This window comes from Bombina bombina, chromosome 12 (assembly GCF_027579735.1).
Source record: "Bombina bombina isolate aBomBom1 chromosome 12, aBomBom1.pri, whole genome shotgun sequence".
NCBI lineage: Eukaryota > Metazoa > Chordata > Amphibia > Anura > Bombinatoridae > Bombina > Bombina bombina.
The window spans coordinates 58,565,310-58,587,892 of record NC_069510.1 but is presented as its reverse complement, the minus strand read 5'-3'; the positions used below and the strand labels follow the sequence as shown (position 1 = coordinate 58,587,892).

The 22,583-nt window shown below is 42.5% G+C and overlaps 1 protein-coding gene across 1 annotated transcript in view; it reads left to right on the top strand.

Annotated features, from left to right (window-relative positions):
* CDK20 (cyclin dependent kinase 20) overlaps nt 1-22,583 on the top strand; it is a 164,462-nt gene that overhangs the window by 105,737 nt on the left and 36,142 nt on the right. The window contains exons 4-6 of the mRNA XM_053695852.1: nt 13,301-13,489; nt 13,582-13,703; nt 13,857-13,919. Of these exons, the coding sequence (XP_053551827.1) occupies nt 13,301-13,489; nt 13,582-13,703; nt 13,857-13,919 (374 nt within the window). The remainder of the gene's footprint in view (nt 1-13,300; nt 13,490-13,581; nt 13,704-13,856; nt 13,920-22,583) is intronic.

Genomic DNA, 22,583 nt, shown 5'->3' with positions numbered 1-22,583 from the left:
AATGGGAAATTCTTAGAAACCTGATTGCAAAGACTCCCTTGTTATACAGAGTTGCAGAAATTATTAGGAATTTAGATTCCATTGTTAACAGATATTAGTTTTTAGTTTTTATTTTTTTACATTTTGGGGAGACGTCCCTTTTATCTAATCTGATTCTTATATTGTTATAATAAATAACTTTTATTAACATTTATTCTCCTCTTCGGTTTTTTTGGCATATATTTGTATAAAAGAGAAATACCTATAGAGTATTTGAATTAAGATACTTTCTCCTGTTAAGTGTGATCAGTCCACGGGTCATCATTACTTCTGGGATATTACTCCTCCCCAACAGGAAGTGCAAGAGGATTCACCCAGCAGAGCTGCATATAGCTCCTCCCCTCTACGTCACTCCCAGTCATTCTCTTGCACCCAACGACTAGATAGGAGGTGTGAGAGGACTATGGTGATTATACTTAGTTTTATTCCTTCAATCAAAAGTTTGTTATTTTATAATAGCACCGGAGTGTGTTATTTCTTCTCTGGTAGATTTGAAGAAGATTCTACCTGAGTTTTTACTATGATTTTAGCCGGCGTAGTTAAGATCATATTGCTGTTTCTCGGCCATCTGAGGAGAGGTAAACTTCAGATCAGGGGACAGCGGGCAGATTAATCTGCAAAGAGGTATGTAGCAGCTTATTATTTTCTGACAATGGAATTGATGAGAAAATCCTGCCATACCGATATAATGTTAACTCTTTAATGCAGTAGCAGCATCTGGTATCAGGCTGTCATGTATGTATTTCTCTTGTTAAGTGTATCCAGTCCACGGATCATCCATTACTTATGGGATATTAACTCCTCCCCAACAGGAAGTGCAAGAGGATTCACCCAGTAGAGCTGCTATATAGCTCCTCCCCTAACTGCCATTCCCAGTCATTCTCTTGCACCCAACGAATAGATAGGATGTGTGAGAGGACTGTGGTGATTATACTTAGTTTCATACCTTGAATCAAAAGTTTGTTATTTTATAATAGCACCGGAGTGTGTTATTCCTTCTCTGGTAGAATTTGAAGAAGAATCTACCTGAGTTTTTCTATGATTTTAGCCGGAGTAGTTAAGATCATATTGCTGTTTCTCGGCCATCTGAGGAGAGGTAAACTTCAGATCAGGGGACAGCGGGCAGATTAATCTGCAAAGAGGTATGTAGCAGCTTATTATTTTCTGACAATGGAATTGATGAGAAAATTCTGCCATACCGATATAATGTAAACTCAGCCTTAAATGCAGTAGCAGCAACTGGTATCAGGCTGTCATGTATGTATATTTTACACTTCAGTATTCTGGGGAATGGCACTTCACTGGAATTATACTGTATGCATAAAACTTTAGCCTAATTTGCAGGGACTAGCAACAGGCTTTTTAATAACACTCAATTTATTAATGTTAAACGTTTTTTGCTGGCATGTAAAATCGTTTAATTTTCTGAGGTACTGGGTGAAAAAATGTTTTGGGCACTATTTTTTTCCACTTGGCAGTCGTTTTATTTAATTTATGACAGTTTACTGATCTCTCTCACTGTTATGTGTGAGGGGGAGACATCAAAAAATTCAGTCAGAAGTTTATTGTCTTCCCTGCATGATCCGGTTCATCTCTACAGAACTCAGGGGTCTTCAAAACTTGTTTTGAGGGAGGTAATCACTCACAGCAGAGCTGTGAGATTGTAGTTGACTGTGATAAAAAAACGTTTATTTCTGTATTTTTTTATTTTTTTTCTGCTATCAGGGTTAGTTATCCTTTGCTAATGGAGAGCAATCCTTTGCTAAAATTGTGTTTTTTACAAAGATTTGATGCTATAACTTTTCAGTTTATTAATTTTCAACTGTCATAACTTTTTCTGTGCTTCTTATAGGCACAGTACGTTTTCATATTATAGTAAATTACTTGAAAAGTATTTCCAAGTTGCTAGTTTATTTGCTAGTGTGTTAAACATGTCTGATTCAGATGAAGATATCTGTGCTATATGTGCTAAAGCCAAAGTGGAGCCCAATAGAAAAGTCAATCTGTACAAATTGAACATATTTCACCAAACAACGAGGGGAGAGTTATGCCGACTAACTCGCCTCACGTGTCAGTACCTGCATCTCCCGCTCGGGAGGTGTGTGATATTGTAGCGCCGAGTACATCTGGGCGGCCATTACAAATCACATTAAAGGATATGGCTACTGTTATGACTGAAGTTTTGGCTAAATTACCAGAACTAAGAGGTAAGCGTGATCACTCTGGGGTGAGAACAGAGTGCGCTGATAATATTAGGGCCATGTCAGACACTGCGTCACAATTTGCAGAACATGAGGACGGAGAGCTTCATTCTGCGGGTGACGGTTCTGATCCAAACAAACTGGATTCAGATATTTCAAATTTTAAATTTAAGCTGGAAAACCTCCGTGTATTACTAGGGGAGGTGTTAGCGGCTCTGAATGATTGTAACACAGTTGCAATACCAGAGAAAATGTGTAGGTTGGATAAATATTTTGCGGTACCGGCGAGTACTGACGTTTTTCCTATACCTAAGAGACTTACTGAAATTGTTACTAAGGAGTGGGATAGACCCGGTGTGCCGTTCTCACCCCCTCCGATATTTAGAAAGATGTTTCCAATAGACGCCACCACACGGGACTTATGGCAAACGGTCCCTAAGGTGGAGGGAGCAGTTTCTACTTTAGCTAAGCGTACCACTATCCCGGTGGAGGATAGCTGTGCCTTTTCAGATCCAATGGATAAAAAGTTAGAGGGTTACCTTAAGAAAATGTTTGTTCAACAAGGTTTTATATTGCAACCTCTTGCATGCATTGCGCCTGTCACGGCTGCAGCAGCATTTTGGTTTGAGTCTCTGGAAGAGACACTTGAATCAGCTCCATTAGATGAGATTACACACAAGCTTAAAGCCCTTAAGTTAGCTAACTCATTTATTTCAGATGCCGTAGTATATTTAACTAAACTTATGGCTAAGAATTCCGGATTCGCCATTCAGGCACGCAGAGCACTGTGGCTAAAATCCTGGTCAGCTGACGTTACTTCTAAATCTAAATTGCTTAATATACCTTTCAAAGGGCAGACCTTATTCGGGCCCGGGTTGAAAGAAATTATCGCTGACATTACAGGAGGTAAAGGCCATGCCCTGCCTCAAGACAGAGCCAAACCTAAGGCTAGACAGTCTAATTTTCGTTCCTTTCGTAATTTCAAAGCAGGAGCAGCATCAACTTCCTCTGCACCAAAACAGGAAGGAGCTGTTGCTCGCTACAGACAAGGCTGGAGACCTAACCAGTCCTGGAACAAGGGCAAGCAGGCCAGGAAACCTGCTGCTGCCCCTAAGACAGCATGAATCGAGGGCCCCCGATCCGGGAACGGATCTAGTGGGGGGCAGACTTTCTCTCTTCGCCCAGGCTTGGGCAAGAGATGTCCAGGATCCCTGGGCGTTAGAGATCATATCTCAGGGATACCTTCTAGACTTCAAATTCTCTCCCCCAAGAGGGAGATTTCATCTGTCAAGGTTGTCAACAAACCAAATAAAGAAAGAGGCGTTTCTACGCTGCGTACAAGATCTTTTATTAATGGGAGTGATCCATCCGGTTCCGCGGTCGGAACAAGGACAAGGGTTTTACTCAAATCTGTTTGTGGTTCCCAAAAAAGAGGGAACTTTCAAGCCAATCCTGGATTTAAAGATCCTAAACAAATTCCTAAGAGTTCCATCGTTCAAAATGGAAACTATTCAGACAATTTTACCCATGATCCAAAAGGGTCAGTACATGACCACAGTGGATTTAAAAGATGCTTACCTTCACATACCGATTCACAAAGATCATTACCGGTATCTAAGGTTTGCCTTTCTAGACAGGCATTACCAGTTTGTAGCTCTTCCATTCGGATTGGCTACGGCTCCGAGAATCTTCACAAAGGTTCTGGGTGCTCTTCTGGCGGTACTAAGACCACGAGGAATTGCGGTAGCTCCGTACCTAGACGACATTCTGATACAAGCTTCAAGCTTTCAAACTGCCAAGTCTCATACCGAGTTAGTACTGGCATTTCTAAGGTTGCATGGATGGAAGGTGAACGAAAAGAAAAGTTCTCTCTTTCCACTCACAAGAGTTCCCTTCCTGGGGACTCTTATAGATTCTGTAGAAATGAAGATTTACCTGACAGAAGACAGGTTAACAAAGCTTCAAAATGCATGCCGTGTCCTTCATTCCATTCAACACCCGTCAGTAGCTCAATGCATGGAGGTGATCGGCTTAATGGTAGCAGCAATGGACATAGTACCCTTTGCACGCCTACATCTCAGACCGCTGCAATTGTGCATGCTAAGTCAGTGGAATGGGGATTACTCAGACTTGTCCCCTACTCTGAATCTGGATCAAGAGACCAGAAATTCTCTTCTATGGTGGCTTTCTCGGCCACATCTGTCCAGGGGGATGCCATTCAGCAGGCCGGACTGGACAATTGTAACAACAGACGCCAGCCTACTAGGTTGGGGCGCTGTCTGGAATTCTCTGAAGGCTCAGGGACAATGGAATCAGGAGGAGAGTCTCCTACCAATAAACATTCTGGAATTGAGAGCAGTTCTCAATGCCCTTCTGGCTTGGCCCCAGTTAACAACTCGGGGGTTCATCAGGTTTCAGTCGGACAACATCACGACTGTAGCTTACATCAACCATCAGGGAGGGACAAGAAGCTCCCTAGCATGATGGAAGTATCAAAGATAATTCGCTGGGCAGAGTCTCACTCTTGCCACCTGTCAGCAATCCACATCCCGGGAGTGGAGAACTGGGAGGCGGATTTCTTAAGTCGTCAGACTTTTCATCCAGGGGAGTGGGAACTTCATCCGGAGGTCTTTGCCCAAATACTTCGACGTTGGGGCAAACCAGAGATAGATCTCATGGCGTCTCGACAGAACGCCAAGCTTCCTCGTTACGGGTCCAGATCCAGGGATCCGGGAGCGGTTCTGATAGATGCTTTGACAGCACCTTGGACCTTCGGGATGGCTTATGTGTTTCCACCCTTCCCGATGCTTCCTCGATTGATTGCCAGAATCAAACAGGAGAGAGCATCAGTGATTCTAATAGCGCCTGCATGGCCACGCAGGACTTGGTATGCAGATCTAGTGGACATGTCATCCTGTCCACCTTGGTCGCTACCTCTGAAACAGGACCTTCTGATCCAGGGTCCCTTCAAACATCAAAATCTAATTTCTCTGAAGCTGACTGCTTGGAAATTGAACGCTTGATTTTATCAAAACGTGGTTTTTCTGAGTCAGTTATTGATACCTTAATACAGGCTAGGAAGCCTGTTACCAGAAAGATTTACCATAAGATATGGCGCAAATACTTATATTGGTGCGAATCCAAGAGTTACTCATGGAGTAAGGTTAGGATTCCGAGGATATTGTCTTTTCTACAAGAAGGTTTAGAAAAGGGTTTATCCGCTAGTTCCTTAAAGGGACAGATTTCAGCTCTGTCCATTCTTTTACACAAACGTCTGTCAGAAGTTCCGGACGTTCAAGCTTTTTGTCAGGCTTTAGCTAGGATCAAGCCTGTGTTTAAAACTGTTGCTCCACCATGGAGTTTGAACTTAGTTCTTAATGTTTTACAGGGGGTTCCGTTTGAACCCCTTCATTCCATTGATATCAAGTTGTTATCTTGGAAAGTTCTGTTTTTAATGGCGATTTCCTCGGCTCGAAGAGTCTCTGAGTTATCTGCCTTACATTGTGATTCTCCTTATCTGATTTTTCATTCAGACAAGGTAGTTCTGCGTACTAAACCTGGGTTCTTACCTAAGGTGGCCACTAACAGGAATATCAATCAAGAGATTGTGGTTCCATCTTTGTGTCCTAATCCTTCTTCGAAAAAGGAACGTCTGCTACACAATCTAGATGTAGTCCGTGCCCTGAAATTTTATCTACAGGCAACTAAGGATTTTCGACAAACGTCTTCCCTGTTTGTCGTTTATTCTGGTCAGAGGAGAGGTCAAAAAGCTTCGGCTACCTCTCTCTCCTTTTGGCTTCGTAGCATAATACGGTTAGCCTATGAGACTGCTGGACAGCAGCCTCCTGAAAGAAGTACAGCACATTCTACTAGAGCTGTGGCTTCCACTTGGGCCTTTAAGAATGAGGCTTCTGTTGAACAGATTTGCAAGGCTGCAACTTGGTCTTCTCTTCATACTTTTTCCAAATTTTACAAATTTGACACTTTTGCTTCTTCGGAGGCTGTTTTTGGGAGAAAGGTTCTTCAGGCAGTGGTTCCTTCCGTATAAAGAGCCTGCCTGTCCCTCCCGTCATCCGTGTACTTTAGCTTTGGTATTGGTATCCCATAAGTAATGGATGATCCGTGGACTGGATACACTTAACAAGAGAAAACATAATTTATGCTTACCTGATAAATTTATTTCTCTTGTAGTGTATCCAGTCCACGACCCGCCCTTTAAGGCAGGTAATTTTTCCATTAAACTACAGTCACCACTGCACCCTATGGTTTTCCTTTCTCTGCATGTTTTCGGTCGAATGACTGGTAATGGCAGTTAGGGGAGGAGCTATATAGCAGCTCTACTGGGTGAATCCTCTTGCACTTCCTGTTGGGGAGGAGTTAATATCCCATAAGTAATGGATGATCCGTGGACTGGATACACTACAAGAGAAATAAATTTATCAGGTAAGCATAAATTATGTTATTTTACACTTCAGTATTCTGGGGAATGGTACTTCACTGGAATTACACTGTGTACATAAGACTTTAGCCTAATTTGCAGGGACTGGCAACAGGCTTTTTAATAACTCTTAATTTATGTTAAACGTTTTTTGCTGGAATGTAAAATCGTTTTCATTTTCTGAGGTACTGGGTGAATAAAATGTTTTGGGCACTATTTTTTTCCACTTGGCAGTTGTTTGATTTAATTTATGACAGTTTACTGATCTCTCTCACTGTTGTGTGTGAGGGGGAGTGGCCTTTTTTGGCGCTTTTGCTACGCATCAAAAAATTCAGTCAGAAGCTCATTGTATTTCCTGCATGATCCGGTTCATCTCTACAGAACTCAGGGGTCTTCAAAACTTGTTTTGAGGGAGGTAATCCTCACAGCAGAGCTGTGAGATTGTAGTTGACTGTGATAAAAAACGTTTATTTCTGTAACTTTTTTTCTGCTATCAGGGTTAGTTATCCTTTGCTAATGGGAACAAGCCTTTGCTAAAATTGTGTTTTTTACAAAGATTTGATGCTATAACCTTTCAGTTTATTAACTTTCAACTGTCATTACTTTTTCTGTGCTTCTTATAGGCACAGTACGTTTGCATATTATAGTAAATTACTTGAAAAGTATTTCCAAGTTGCTGGTTTATTTGCTAGTGTGTTAAACATGTCTGATTCAGAGGAAGACATCTGTGCTATATGTGCTAATGCCAAAGTGGAGCCCAATAGAAATTTATGTACTAACTGCATTGATGCTACTTTAAATAAAAATCAATCTGTACAAATTGAACACATTTCACCAAACAACGAGGGGAGAGTTATGCCGACTAACTCGCCTCACGTGTCAGTACCTGCATCTCCCGCTCGGGAGGTGCGTGATATTGTGGCGCCGAGTACATCTGGGCGGCCATTACAAATCACATTACAGGATATGGCTACTGTTATGACTGAAGTTTTGGCTAAATTACCAGAACTAAGAGGTAAGCGTGATCACTCTGGGGTGAGAACAGAGTGCGCTGATAATGTTAGGGCCATGTCAGATACTGCGTCACAACTTGCAGAACATGAGGACGGAGAGCTTCATTCTGCGGCTGACGGTTCTGATCCAAACAGATTGGATTCAGATATTTCAAATTTTAAATTTAAGCTGGAAAACCTCCGTGTATTACTAGGGGAGGTGTTAGCGGCTCTGAATGATTGTAACACAGTTGCAATACCAGAGAAAATGTGTAGGTTGGATAAATATTTTGCGGTACCATCGAGTACTGACGTTTTTCCTATACCTAAGAGACTAACTGAAATTATTACTAAGGAGTGGGATAGACCCGGTGTGCCGTTCTCACCCCCTCCGATATTTAGAAGGATGTTTCCGATAGACACCACCACACGGGACTTATGGCAAACGGTCCCTAAGGTGGAAGGAGCAGTCTCTACTTTAGCTAAGCGTACCACTATCCCGGTGGAGGATAGCTGTGCCTTTTCAGATCCAATGGATAAAAAGTTAGAGGGTTACCTTAAGAAAATGTTTGTTCAACAAGGTTTTATATTGCAACCCCTTGCATGCATTGCGCCGGTCACGGCTGCGGCGGCATTCTGGTTTGAGTCTCTGGAAGAGACCATTAGTTCAGCCACTCTGGATGAGATTACGGACAAGCTTAGAGTCCTTAAGCTAGCTAATTCATTCATTTCGGATGCCGTAGTACATTTAACTAAACTTACGGCTAAGAATTCCGGATTCGCCATTCAGGGGCGCAGAGCACTGTGGCTAAAATCCTGGTCAGCTGACGTTACTTCTAAGTCTAAATTACTTAATATACCTTTCAAAGGGCAGACCTTATTTGGGCCCGGATTGAAAGAAATTATCGCTGACATTACAGGAGGTAAAGGCCATGCCCTGCCTCAAGACAGAGCCAAACCTAAGGCTAGACAGTCTAATTTTCGTTCCTTTCGTAATTTCAAAGCAGGAGCAGCATCAACTTCCTCTGCTCCAAAACAGGAAGGATCTGTTGCTCGCTACAGACAAGGCTGGAGACCTAACCAGTCCTGGAACAAGGGCAAGCAGGCCAGGAAACCTGCTGCTGCCCCTAAAACAGCATGAATTGAGGGCCCCCGATCCGGGATCGGATCTAGTGGGGGGCAGACTTTCTCTCTTCGCCCAGGCTTGGGCAAGAGATGTCCAGGATCCCTGGGCGCTAGAGATAATATCTCAGGGATACCTTCTGGACTTCAAATACTCTCCTCCAAGAGAGAGATTTCATCTGTCAAGGTTGTCAACAAACCAAACAAAGAGAAAGGCTTTTCTACGCTGCGTACAAGAGCTTTTGTTAATGGGAGTAATCCATCCAGTTCCACGGTCGGAACAGGGACAAGGGTTTTACTCAAATCTGTTTGTGGTTCCCAAAAAAGAGGGAACTTTCAGGCCAATCCTGGATTTAAAGATCCTAAACAAATTCCTAAGAGTTCCATCGTTCAAAATGGAGACTATTCGGACAATTTTACCCATGATCCAAAAGGGTCAGTACATGACCACAGTGGATTTAAAAGATGCTTACCTTCACATACCGATTCACAAAGATCATTACCGGTATCTAAGGTTTGCCTTTCTAGACAGGCATTACCAGTTTGTAGCTCTTCCATTCGGATTGGCTACAGCTCCAAGAATCTTCACAAAGGTTCTGGGTGCTCTTCTGGCTGTACTAAGACCGCGAGGAATTTCGGTAGCTCCGTACCTAGACGACATTCTGATACAAGCTTCAAGCTTTCAAACTGCCAAGTCTCATACCGAGTTAGTACTGGCATTTCTAAGGTTGCATGGATGGAAGGTGAACGAAAAGAAAAGTTCTCTCTTTCCACTCACAAGAGTTCCCTTCCTGGGGACTCTTATAGATTCTGTAGAAATGAAAATTTACCTGACAGAAGACAGGTTAACAAAACTTCAAAGTGCATGCCGTGTCCTTCATTCCATTCAACACCCGTCAGTGGCTCAATGCATGGAGGTAATCGGCTTAATGGTGGCGGCAATGGACATAGTACCCTTTGCACGCCTACACCTCAGACCGCTGCAATTGTGCATGCTAAGTCAGTGGAATGGGGATTACTCAGACTTGTCCCCTTCTCTGAATCTGGATCAAGAGACCAGAAATTCTCTTCTATGGTGGCTTTCTCGGCCACATCTGTCCAGGGGGATGCCATTCAGCAGGCCAGACTGGACAATTGTAACAACAGACGCCAGCCTTCTAGGTTGGGGCGCCGTCTGGAATTCTCTGAAGGCTCAGGGACAATGGAATCAGGAGGAGAGTCTCCTACCAATAAACATTCTGGAATTGAGAGCAGTTCTCAATGCCCTTCTGGCTTGGCCCCAGTTGACAACTCGGGGGTTCATCAGGTTTCAGTCGGACAACATCACGACTGTAGCTTACATCAACCATCAGGGAGGGACAAGAAGCTCCCTAGCAATGATGGAAGTATCAAAGATAATTCGCTGGGCAGAGTTTCACTCTTGCCACCTGTCAGCAATCCACATCCCGGGAGTGGAGAACTGGGAGGCGGATTTTTTAAGTCGTCAGACTTTTCATCCGGGGGAGTGGGAACTTCATCCGGAGGTCTTTGCCCAAATACTTCGTCATTGGGGCAAACCAGAGATAGATCTCATGGCGTCTCGACAGAACGCCAAGCTTCCTCGTTACGGGTCAAGATCCAGGGATCCGGGAGCGGTCCTGATAGATGCTTTGACAGCACCTTGGACCTTCAGGATGGCTTATGTGTTTCCACCCTTCCCGATGCTTCCTCGATTGATTGCCAGAATCAAGCAGGAGAGAGCATCTGTGATTCTAATAGCACCTGCATGGCCACGCAGGACTTGGTATGCAGATCTGGTGGACATGTCATCCTGTCCACCTTGGTCTCTACCTCTGAAACAGGACATTCTGATACAGGGTCCTTTCAAACATCAAAATCTAACTTCTCTGAAGCTGACTGCTTGGAAATTGAACGCTTGATTTTATCAAAACGTGGTTTTTCTGAGTCAGTTATTGATACCTTAATACAGGCTAGGAAGCCTGTTACCAGAAAAATTTACCATAAGATATGGCGTAAATACCTATATTGGTGCGAATCCAAAGGTTACTCTTGGAGTAAGGTTAGGATTCCTAGGATATTGTCTTTTCTACAAGAAGGTTTAGAAAAGGGTTTATCTTCTAGTTCCTTAAAGGGACAGATCTCAGCTCTGTCCATTCTGTTGCACAAACGTCTGTCAGAAGTTCCAGACGTTCAGGCTTTTTGTCAGGCTTTGGCCAGGATTAAGCCTGTGTTTAAAACTGTTGCTCCGCCATGGAGTTTAAACCTTGTTCTTAACGTTTTACAGGGCGTTCCGTTTGAACCCCTTCATTCCATTGATATAAAGTTGTTATCTTGGAAAGTTCTATTTTAAATGGCTATTTGCTCGGCTCGAAGAGTCTCTGAGTTATCAGCCTTACATTGTGATTCTCCTTATTTGATTTTTCACTCGGATAAGGTAGTTCTGCGTACTAAACCTGGGTTCTTACCTAAGGTAGTCACTAACAGGAATATCAATCAAGAGATTGTTGTTCCATCCTTGTGTCCAAATCCTTCTTCAAAGAAGGAACGTCTTCTGCACAATCTGGATGTAGTTCGTGCCCTAAAATTTTACTTACAGGCAACTAAAGAATTTCGACAAACGTCTTCCCTGTTTGTCGTTTACTCTGGTCAGAGGAGAGGTCAAAAAGCTTCTGCTACCTCTCTCTCTTTTTGGCTTCGTAGCATAATTCGTTTAGCTTATGAGACTGCTGGACAGCAGCCTCCTGAAAGAATTACAGCTCATTCCACTAGAGCTGTGGCTTCCACTTGGGCCTTTAAGAATGAGGCCTCTGTTGAACAGATTTGCAAGGCTGCAACTTGGTCTTCACTTCATACTTTTTCCAAATTTTACAAATTTGACACTTTTGCTTCATCGGAGGCTATTTTGGGGAGAAAGGTTCTTCAGGCAGTGGTTCCTTCTGTATAAAGAGCCTGCCTATCCCTCCCGTCATCCGTGTACTTTTGCTTTGGTATTGGTATCCCAGAAGTAATGATGACCCGTGGACTGATCACACTTAACAGGAGAAAACATAATTTATGCTTACCTGATAAATTCCTTTCTCCTGTAGTGTGATCAGTCCACGGCCCGCCCTGTTTTTTTGCGGCAGGTAAATATTTTTTAAATTATACTCCAGTCACCACTACACCCTTGGCTTCTCCTTTCTCGTTGGTCCTTGGTCGAATGACTGGGAGTGACGTAGAGGGGAGGAGCTATATGCAGCTCTGCTGGGTGAATCCTCTTGCACTTCCTGTTGGGGAGGAGTAATATCCCAGAAGTAATGATGACCCGTGGACTGATCACACTACAGGAGAAAGGAATTTATCAGGTAAGCATAAATTATGTTTTTTTGAACATCGGTATACTTAGAATTTGTAAGTTAACACATTTTGAAATACAAAGTCTAAGACGTATGAAATTTTCAAGAGTAGCATTGATTCTATATAGCATTGTATATTAATAATCAAAGAATTTTGGTTGCAGAAGATTTGTCACACAGTGCACTTTATTCACATTATTATAAATTATGATATATGGTCATAATATATCTTAAAACGTTAAACAACACAAACTATTACACAATACTTATATAAAACCAATTTCTTCAGTGTTTATTTATATATTTATAGCATTCAATTGAGCAGACATTGACTATACAGACACATATTGTGTTAAATATTCACCATTTAGATTTCTTAAGCTTTCACTAGCGCCCTCACGCCCCACCCCCGTTTTTCGTATAAATCTGAAGCACTTCCCTGTTGCCTGTTTTTCAGAGCTAGATTGTTCAAGTAGCACACTGTCTGTAATGTGTATCGATCTATACCTCCTGATTACTGCTGCAACTGCGTTTTGAATGACTTTTAGTTGGTCACCAATCTTCTTGTATCCTCTTTTCCATCTTTGTGAAGTCTCACAATCAGATTTTTCAATTCCTCTGGCAATTCTTTTTCATGTGGAGGCATGATGCAGACTTGCGGATAGACATAGCCCATAGGTCAAAAAATTTGACTGTTCTGATAACTATGCTCATTCAATTAGTCTAATTGGAAATCATAGCTGTACTCAATTTTGTTTCAGCGATCTAACTTGTGTGTCAGTGACTAACTTGTGTTGTGTCAGTGACTTTTGTTGCATTAAGTTTCTACTTTGGGGCCTGTATTTTCAATATAATCTTTCTAAAGTATTTGTTTTTAATTGTTCATAATAGGAAATACTCTACTTGTCATTTTAGAAATAAAACAATAAAACAATTATTGAAATTGAGAGGTGATACAATTTTGAATTATTTGATAATTTAGTGATATTGCCCAGGGGTGTACTAACTTCTGTTGTATACTGTGTGTGTGTGTGTGTGTGTGTGTGTGTGTGTGTATGTATATGTGTATATATATATATATATATTGCACTGTGATAATAACACATACCCATGACTTTCTTAACCTTCTAATCACATTCTTACATTGAAACAATCCTTTATGTGCCGCTGCAGGTTGTCAAGTTGAGGGATGTCTTCCCTCATGGTACAGGGTTTGTACTCGTTTTTGAGTACATGCTCTCTGACCTCTCTGAGGTCATCAGGAACTCTGACCAGCCACTGACTGAGGCCCAAGTGAAAGGTTACATGATGATGCTTCTTAAAGGTGTCAAGTTTTGCCATGAAAACTCCATAATGCACAGAGTGAGTAGCCTGTATGTACAGAGAGAGTGTGATATATATGTTTAGTTTTACAGCTATTCTATATTCATGTACATCTGATCCTTCTCTAACAGGACTTGAAGCCAGCAAACCTTCTCATTAGCTCCACGGGCCTGCTTAAGATAGCAGACTTTGGCTTGGCCCGGGTTTTCTTCAATGACAGAGGCCGTCTCTATAGCCACCAGGTTGCTACCAGGCAAGTACTGTGAGAGAAAGGAAGAAAATGTATTGTCACAGCCAAACAGTGTGTAATTAAGATGTTGGCTGGTGGATTGTTAGTGGTAAACAGTGTGTGGGTGCACTTGTTGGTTGTGTCACACTTCTTTTCTAAGCTAGACTCTCTCTACAGGTGGTATCGAGCTCCTGAGCTACTGTACGGAGCCCGCAAGTACGATGAGGGAGTGGACTTGTGGTAAGTTAAATGCATCTGTCTGGGAAGAATTGCGAGGTTTAGGTGACCTAAGGGATGTATTTATGTATGTGCCCTAAAATCCAGGCATAAGGAGTCAGACTGAAAATAAATCAAACATGTAAGAACTGCTATGTTAACCCCTTGGCGACCGAGGATGTGTAAAGCACGTCCTACATTGGGTGTTAGTTAATGACCAAGGATGTGCATGGCACGTCCTCTGGGGTTTCAAGCACTGGAAGTGATCGTGATCGCTTCCAGATGCTTTCAGGGTATTTCAGCAATGCCTCGATGTTGAGGCATCGTGCAATACCCTTTTTTAGATACCCTCTGCATCGGACAGTGATAGTGCTGATTGTTGGTGGCGTGGGAGGGATACGATAGAGAAGGGTGGGCGGCCTATAGCTGCAGATGAGTTTCGGATGCCGGGAGTGCCGACAGAGGGAGCGCACGCATGTGCACAAAGGGCAGGGGCGCACGTGCGCGCTACTGTGATATTTCTTCATGGAGTTTGAGGGGGGGAAATAAGTGTTTGGGAAATGGATCTGGGAGGGGGAGGTGGGTTATGTATTGAGGGGGGCAGTAACACTACAGAAAAATGGGGTGTTTAATTTAATTTTTTTTAATAGCATTTTGTAGCAAACTGGGTACTGGCAGACAGCAGCCAGTACCCAAGATGGCAACAAATAGGTAGAGGGGGGAGGGTTAGAGAGCTGTTTTAGGGAATGAGGGAGGTTGGGGGCTAAGGGGGGATCCTACACTGCAGAATATATATGGGGAAAAAAAGAAAGAAAAAAAAGCCTTTTATTTTAGTACTGGCAGAGTTTTTAAGCCAGTACTTTAGATGGCGGTGACAATTGTGGGGTGGGGGAAGGAAAGGAGCTGTTTGAGGTGGGGCAGGGAGGGATCAGGGGGTGGGATGTGTCAGGTGGGAGGCTGATCTCTACACTAAAGCTAAAATTAACCCTACAAGTTCACTACAAGCTACATAATTAACCCCTTCACTGCTGGCATTTAGCATCCTTCTAATAACCAAAAAGTAATGCCAAAGTCATATATGTCTGCTATTTCTGAACAAAGGGGATCCAAGATAAGCATTTAGAACTAGTTTTGCCTTAATTGTACAAGCTGTTTGTAAATAATTTCAGTGAGGAACCTAACGTTTGTGAAAAGTGAACTTTTTTTTTTGATTGCCTTTGGCGGTGAAATGGTGGCATGAAATATACCAAAATGGGCACAAGTCAATACTTTGGGTTGTCTACTAAAAAGAAATATATACATGTGAAGGGTTATTCAAGGATTCCTGACAGTTATCAGTGTTCCAATGTAACTATCGCTAATTTTGGAGAGAAAAAAAATGGTTTAGAAATAGCAAAGTGCTACGTGTACTTATTGCCCTATAACTTGCAAAAAAAGCAAAGAACATGTAAACATTGGGTATTTCTAAATTCAGGACAACATTTAGAAACTATTTAGAATGGGTGTTTTTTGGTGGTTGTAGATGTTTAATAGATTTCATCATATTTTATATATTTTTTTATAGTAAATTATAAGATATGATGAAAATAATGGTATCTTTAGAAAGTCCATTTAATGGCGAGAAAAACTGTGGGTACAGTAAATGAGTAAGAGGAAAATTACAGCTAAACACAAGGTCGCAATATTGCTTATCGAGTCCCGCTTAACACTTGTATCCTAACCCTATATATTTAACCCCTGAAAAGGAGTTGAACATATAGGAAAATCCTGCTCAGGAGCCATAAGCATTCCAGCTTCCAAACAGGACAAGGCTGGTTAATGGTGGCTCGGGAGTTTATATGCTTGTAGTTCACAAGGGGCACTTTAACTGCTTTGCACTATTAAACACATAGGGGTAAATTTATCAAGCAGTGGATGCTGCAATCTACCCCTGAAGTAAGACCCCTGCTCCTTAACTCATCCGCCACCTCTGAGGTGACGGACAGCTGTCATCCTGATCAGATCAGATTGGGATGATTGACACCCCCTTGTCGGCATTTATCGATGTCGGGCGGACATGATCCACTACAGCGGATCATGTCTGCCCAACATTTAATAAATCTACCCCATAAGGTTAGAGTATAAGTGGAGCTTAATTGATAGCGTAGGGTGTGTTATCTTTTGCACAAACTATAACCCATAATATGTGGTATTATAAGTGGATGGTTAAATATTTTAAACCAAAGCATGTTAATGCATAAAAAAACTATACTTAATGGCAAGGTCAGGGAGCACTATTAATCTGATTATTGTGCTTGTATTACAAGTTGTGTTCGAGCACAATCCAAAATAATGCTAAAAAATGTAGCACTTTTCCTTCCTAAGATAGGGAGAGTCCACGGGTTCATTCCTTACTCTTGGGAAATACAACACCTGACCACCAGGACGAGGCAAAGACATTCTAGCCAAAGGCTTAAATATCCCTCCCACTTCCTCATTACCCCAGTCATTCTTTGCCTTTCGTCACAGGAGGTGGCAGAGAAGTGTCAAAAGATTTGGAGAGTCCTGAAAAAGTGTATCTGCCCTTCGAGATAGGACTAGAGTTTTAATTAGTCATGTCAACCTCTCAGTGAGAGTATTGATGAAAGTTAGAGTCTGGAGATGCAGGCACAGTTTTACTGCGAAACCATCCAGACTACTGCTAACAGCTCCTAAGCAATCAGTGTTGATGAGTTTCACTGCCTGTTTCTCTCATTCAGAGTACATGTCAGGAGCGCTGCTATAAGACTGTGCCACTTGAGAGGCTGTTTTCTGTTCCACAGCATAGATCCTGGAGGTAAGATTGTTTCAATTTTTACACATAAAACGCTATAACAGGGTCACAGTGTGGCTCCTTTATACCTTGATAGGATCCAGGGTTAATATCCTCTGAAGGGGGTTTATTGAACAGTTGGGGTTAATTAATCAGTGTATTAATTATTTACATGCTGCTTTGTGTGATTTTTTTACTGGGCTGATAGACTGTGTGTTTTTGGCTGGAACAAACAGGTTTCACTTTAGTTTTTGAAAGTGTTGCATAGCATAACAGGGAATAGCATAACAGGGAAGTACTGTCTTACACTCCATGTGGGTCTATGTTCATTTCCTCCATTCCAGCTGAGACTTGAACTTGAGGAGAGCATTTCCTCTGTCAACTGTCTGGGTCTAGGAGGTGGTGAGTGCCCCAGCCATTGGGAGTATAAAGGTGCAGATTTCTATAATAAAAAAATGTTTTTATTTGTGTCCTTCTGTGGGTATAACCTGAGCTATGAAGGACTCTGACATGTTAGAAGGTTCTACTTTTGTACTAAATCATACCTGTTTATATTGTGAGGTGGCTGTGGTTTTCCTGTCCAATCAATTATGTTCCACATGCCTTAACACCGTTATAAAGTCTAAGAAGTGAGACAAGCCTGCTAAGGCTCTTAATCCCTCTGAGCCGTCTACCTCTCAGGACTCTGCGTCCCTTGAGATTACTACCCTTGCTACATTATCCACTCCACATGCAGTTCCCCGTAGCACATCTAATCCTCCAATCCAAAGGGGTCTTCTTCCTGCGGACTTTGCCGCGCAGTTACAAACGGCGGTGTCTGCTTCCCTCAGTGCATTACCTCACTCCTACAAACGCAAGAGAAAGGTAAAACATAGCTCTCCTGACCCGGAGTCATCTAAATATTTATCGGATTTAGCTATTATGTCCCAGTTATCCGATGATGAGTTAACCTCTGTAGCTTCAGAGGGTAAACTTTCTGGGTCGGAGTCCTTAGCGTTTAAGCCTCCTGCTGCAGAAGAACCGTCCTTTAGAATTAAAAATTGAGCACTTGCGTTCTGTATACGTTAGAGGTTCCAGAGGCTGTGCTGCCTGAAGAACGTATGATACCTAAATTAGATAGAGTTTACAAAGACAGGAAAGTTCCTTTGACTTTTCCTGTGCCAGGTTAAGATGGCGAACATTATTAAGAAAGAATGGTTCTTCCCTTTCCCCCTCATCTACCTTTAAAAAGCTGTTCCCGGTCCCGGACTCTCAACTGGATTTGTGGGGCTCCGTTCCTAAGGTGGATGGTGCTCTCTCTATGCTTGCTAAACATACTACTATACCTCTTGAGGATAGCTCTTCGTTCAGAGAGCCGACGGATAAGAAAATGGAAACCTTTCTGAGAAAGATGTTTCAACATACGCAATTTTTGTTTCAACTGGTGGCTGCAGTTGCCGGAGCATCTACCTACTGGTGTGACTGGAATCTGTGATGGTATAAAACAAACACACAGAAGGGCGCCTCCTAGTGTAATAAAGTAAAGATGGTGTACAAATATGTGATAACAGATGTTCAGGTACTCACAAGTGTGGCAGCACTCACTCGTGCTTAGTAGTGCATACTGGAATCTCACAGTGTCCCAGCTCACTGTTCTTTTCCCACAGGTCTCAGTCTAGGCTGTAGTCTCCAACCGCAAACAAACATGGACAGGCTCTCAGTCAAGTGATAAGTTTTAAAATCACTTTTATTAAAACAATGGTCTTTAAAAGCAGTGTATACATATATCACTGTGTATTAAAATGCAACTAGTTTCTCAGCTAGCTTGCTGTTCCTCAGGTAACCTGTTGTTTCCTGCTCATGTTTTCACTGTTTTCAGTATTTTACCCCGGGGCGTTTATCCCCTCCATGATATGTGTATACATTTAATTTGTATTTTTTCACTCATGTAGTGCCTTTGCACTACCTGTTAATAAATTCATTCTAATTTCGCATCATACTCGTGTCTGTACCTCCAATTTTTCTCTAAGTATTCACGAGTGAGTGCTGCCACACTTGTGAGTACCTGAACATCTGTTATCACATATTTGTACACCATCTGTACTTTATTACACTAGGAGGCGCCCTTCTGTGTGTTTGTTTTATACCATCACAGATTCCTGTTAACCTCTTCTATTTGGGAAGGAGCTGCCGTGAATTCAAGAATAAAAAGGAAGCAAGTCCAAATGGACAACACTTTTTTCAGTGATTGATTCACCTATGGACTGATAAGTTATATCATTTTGTATATTTTATCACACTATATATACACTGTATTTTTGTTGTATTTTGTAATCTGTTGACATTATAGGAGTGATCTAGCACTATATATATTCTGTGTATATTAGCGCCCCCTTGAGGGGTGACAGAGTATTGTCATCAGGTTGGTTACCTACTGGTGTGACTCTTTGTCGGAACTCATTGATGTGGAGTCTCTCCTTGAGGATTTTCAAGACAGAATTAGAGCTATGAGAATTGCTAATTCTTTTATCTGTGATGCGAACCTGCAAATTATTTGCCTAAATGCAAAAGCCTCTGGCTTTGCGGTCCTAGCCCGCCGGGTGCTCTGGTTGAAGTCTTGGTCTGCGGGTATGACTTTAAGTCCAGACTCCTTTCTCTTCCCTTCAAGGGAAAGATTTTATTTGGTCCAGGCCTGGTCTCTATTATTTCTATGGTTACAGGAGGCAAGGGTGCCTTCCTACCGCAAGATAAGAACAAGTCTAAGAGATGACAATCTTCTAATTTTCATTCCTTTCGTTCTGACAAATCCCAACTACAACAATCCTCCACCAAGCCCGAGCAACCCAAGAGTACTTGGAAGCCGGCTCAGTCCTGGAATAAATCCAAGCAGAATAAGAAGCCCGCCGAAAACAAATCGGCATGAAGGGGCGGCCCCCAATCCGGGATTAGATCATGTGGTGGGCAGACGCCTGGTTCAAGGACGTACACGATCCGTGGGTCCTGGAGAAGGTATCTCAGGGATACAAGATAGGCTTCAAATCTCATCTCTCAAGGGGCAGATTCCTTCTCTTGAATCTGTCTACCAGACCAGAAAAGAGGGATGCCTTTCTAGAGTGCGTTTGGGATCTATCCCTGTTGTCCCGGTGCCTATCAAAGAAAGAGGTTTGGGGTTTTATTCAAACCTTTTCGTGGTCCCAAAGAAGGAGGGAACTTTCCGTCCAATTCTGGAACAAATTTCTCAGTGTCCCTTTAATTCAGGAAGGTCAGTGTCAGCCGCTCTGGAATCAATCCGGGATGTAACCCAACTGCTAGCGTGAATTGAAAGCACACGCTAGCACACTGAGAAATATCCAGGACGTGACCCACTCAGGAAGCAGATTAGAAGATAACAAAAATGAATATTGTTCCAGAATGCAGGAAAGCCACAAAGGATAAAACGTCCCTTTAAGTAGTACAAAGAACAAAAAGGAAATGCTCTTACTTTGAAACTTCTGAAAAAGGTCCTCTTTAGCAGGCTTGTAAAACAAAGGAAAAGTTCTCTTTTGCAGCTTGTAAAAGTATAATGTCCCTTTAAGCAGGTTTATAACAAACAGAAAGGCAAAGTTCTCTTTTGCAGCTTGTAAAAGTAAATGTCCCTTTTAAGCAGGTGTATAACAAACAGAAAGGCAAAGTTCTCTTTTGCAGCTTGTAAAAGTATAATGTCCCTTTAAGCAGGTTTATAACAAACAGAAAGGCAAAGTTCTCTTTTGCAGCTTGTAAAAGTAAATGTCCCTTTTAAGCAGGTGTATAACAAACAGAAAGGCAAAGTTCTCTTTTGCAGCTTGTAAAAGTAAATGTCCCTTTTAAGCAGGTCTTGTTTAACAAAGAATAGGTTTAAAGGTAAAGGCCAAAGCAAGGTCAGGCAGGCAGAAGTCGGCATCCAAATATCAGCAAAAGGTATAGGCAAAAGACAGGGTCAGGCAAGCAGAAGTCGGCATCCAAGTGTCAGCAAAAGGGTAATAGCTACAGGCAAGGTCAGGCAGGCAGAAGTCAATGTCCAAATATCAGCAAGTAGGGATTAGGCAAGAGGCTTGGTCAGGCAGGCAGAAGTCGGTACACAGAAGAATAAAACTGATATGGTACTCACAATCCAGGGAAACAAACAAACGGGCCCAGATTCAGATCTCCCGCCGAGATTTAAAGGGCAGGAGCGTAACCGTCATCAGAGGGGTGTGAGAGAAAGCGTCATGTTGCTAAGCAACATGACGTCAGAGACACAGAGGAGTTCCGGGAGCCGCGGCGACACGGCGATGAACGGAAGCGCTCATGACAGCACCCCCTCCTCAAGGGCCCCTCCGGGGGACAGGACCAGGTCTATCAGGATGAGTCTTGTGGAAGGTCTTGACCAATATTGGAGCATTTACTTGATGAGCAGGTTCCCAAGAACGTTCCGTGACTGGATAACCCTTCCAATGAATGAGATAATACAATTTCTTGCCCCGCAATTTGGAATCTAGAATATGGCTGATCTCAAACTCAGGATGTCCATGCACCAATAACGGTGGAGGTTTAGAAAAAGGCTTAGAATACCTGTTAATCATCACAGGTTTTAAAAGAGAAACATGGAATACCGGATGGACTTTGAGAGACTTGGGTAAAGCTACCCGATAAGCAGTGGAACATACCTGACCCAGTATTCGGAAAGGACCCACATATCGTGGTCCCAATTTGTTAGAAGGTTGTTTCAGGCGAAGAAATCGAGAGGAAATCCAAACTTTATCACCAGGGCGATATTTGGGAGCCTTTTTCCGTCGAAGATCCGAAAAGAACTTGTAACGTCTAGAAGTTACAGAAAGAATACGATGTATCTTCTGCCAATGTCGAGTTAATCTTCGGGCTGTAAGATCAGAAGCAGGATTCACTGTGGAGGAAGTATGCAAAGGGAACGTCCTAGGCTGATATCCGTAAGCTGCATGAAAAGGAGAAGTCTGAAGGGAGGAATTGTACCGGGCATTATGGGCCAATTCAGCCAAAGGAAGGTAAGAAGTCCAGTTAGAATGATAATGATCCACATAATGTCTAAGATATGTTTCAAGACACTGGTTTACTCTTTCAGTCTGACCATTCGATTGTGGGTGGTGAGAAGTAGAGAGAGATATAGTAGTACCAAAATGTTTACAAAGTGACCTCCAAAATCGAGAAACGAATTGTACCCCTCTATCTGAAACAATATCAAGAGGAAATCCATGGATTCTTACAATATGTAGAATAAAAAGTTCAGAGAGTCTTTTGGCAGATGGTAATCCTGGCAAGGGTACAAAATGAGCCGTCTTAGTGAACCTGTCGACCACCACCCAGATAGTATTGTTCCCAGTGGACAAGGGAAGATCGGTAATAAAGTCCATGGATACATGAGTCCAAGGCTGGTGAGGTATAGGCAATGGTTGGAGTAATCCTGAAGGAAGTTGGCGTGGAGTTTTGTTCATGGCACATTGTGTGCATACTGAGACGTAATCCTTCACATCTTGAGAGAGTGTAGGCCACCAGACATGTTGTTTGAGGTTTCGAGTGGTAATACTGATGCCAGGATGTCCAGAAAGGGGACTATCATGAGCCCAAAATAAAATCTTGGAACGAAGGCGTTCAGGAACAAAGAGTAAACCATTGGGAGGTTTACAGGACAAAGGAAGACGCTCTTGAGCGGACTGTAATTCTTGTAACCAAGAAGTTGTTAACTGGGCAATGACTTCATGAGGTTGGAGAATGGTACCAGACTCAGGAACTGGGGTATCTTGAAATTGTCTGGAAAGTGCGTCTGCTTTAATATTTTTTGAACCAGGTATGTAAGACAAATTATAGTGAAACCGAGAGAAGAATAAGGACCAGCGTGCTTGCCTGGAATTTAGTCGTTTGGCTGTTTGGAGATACAGAAGGTTCTT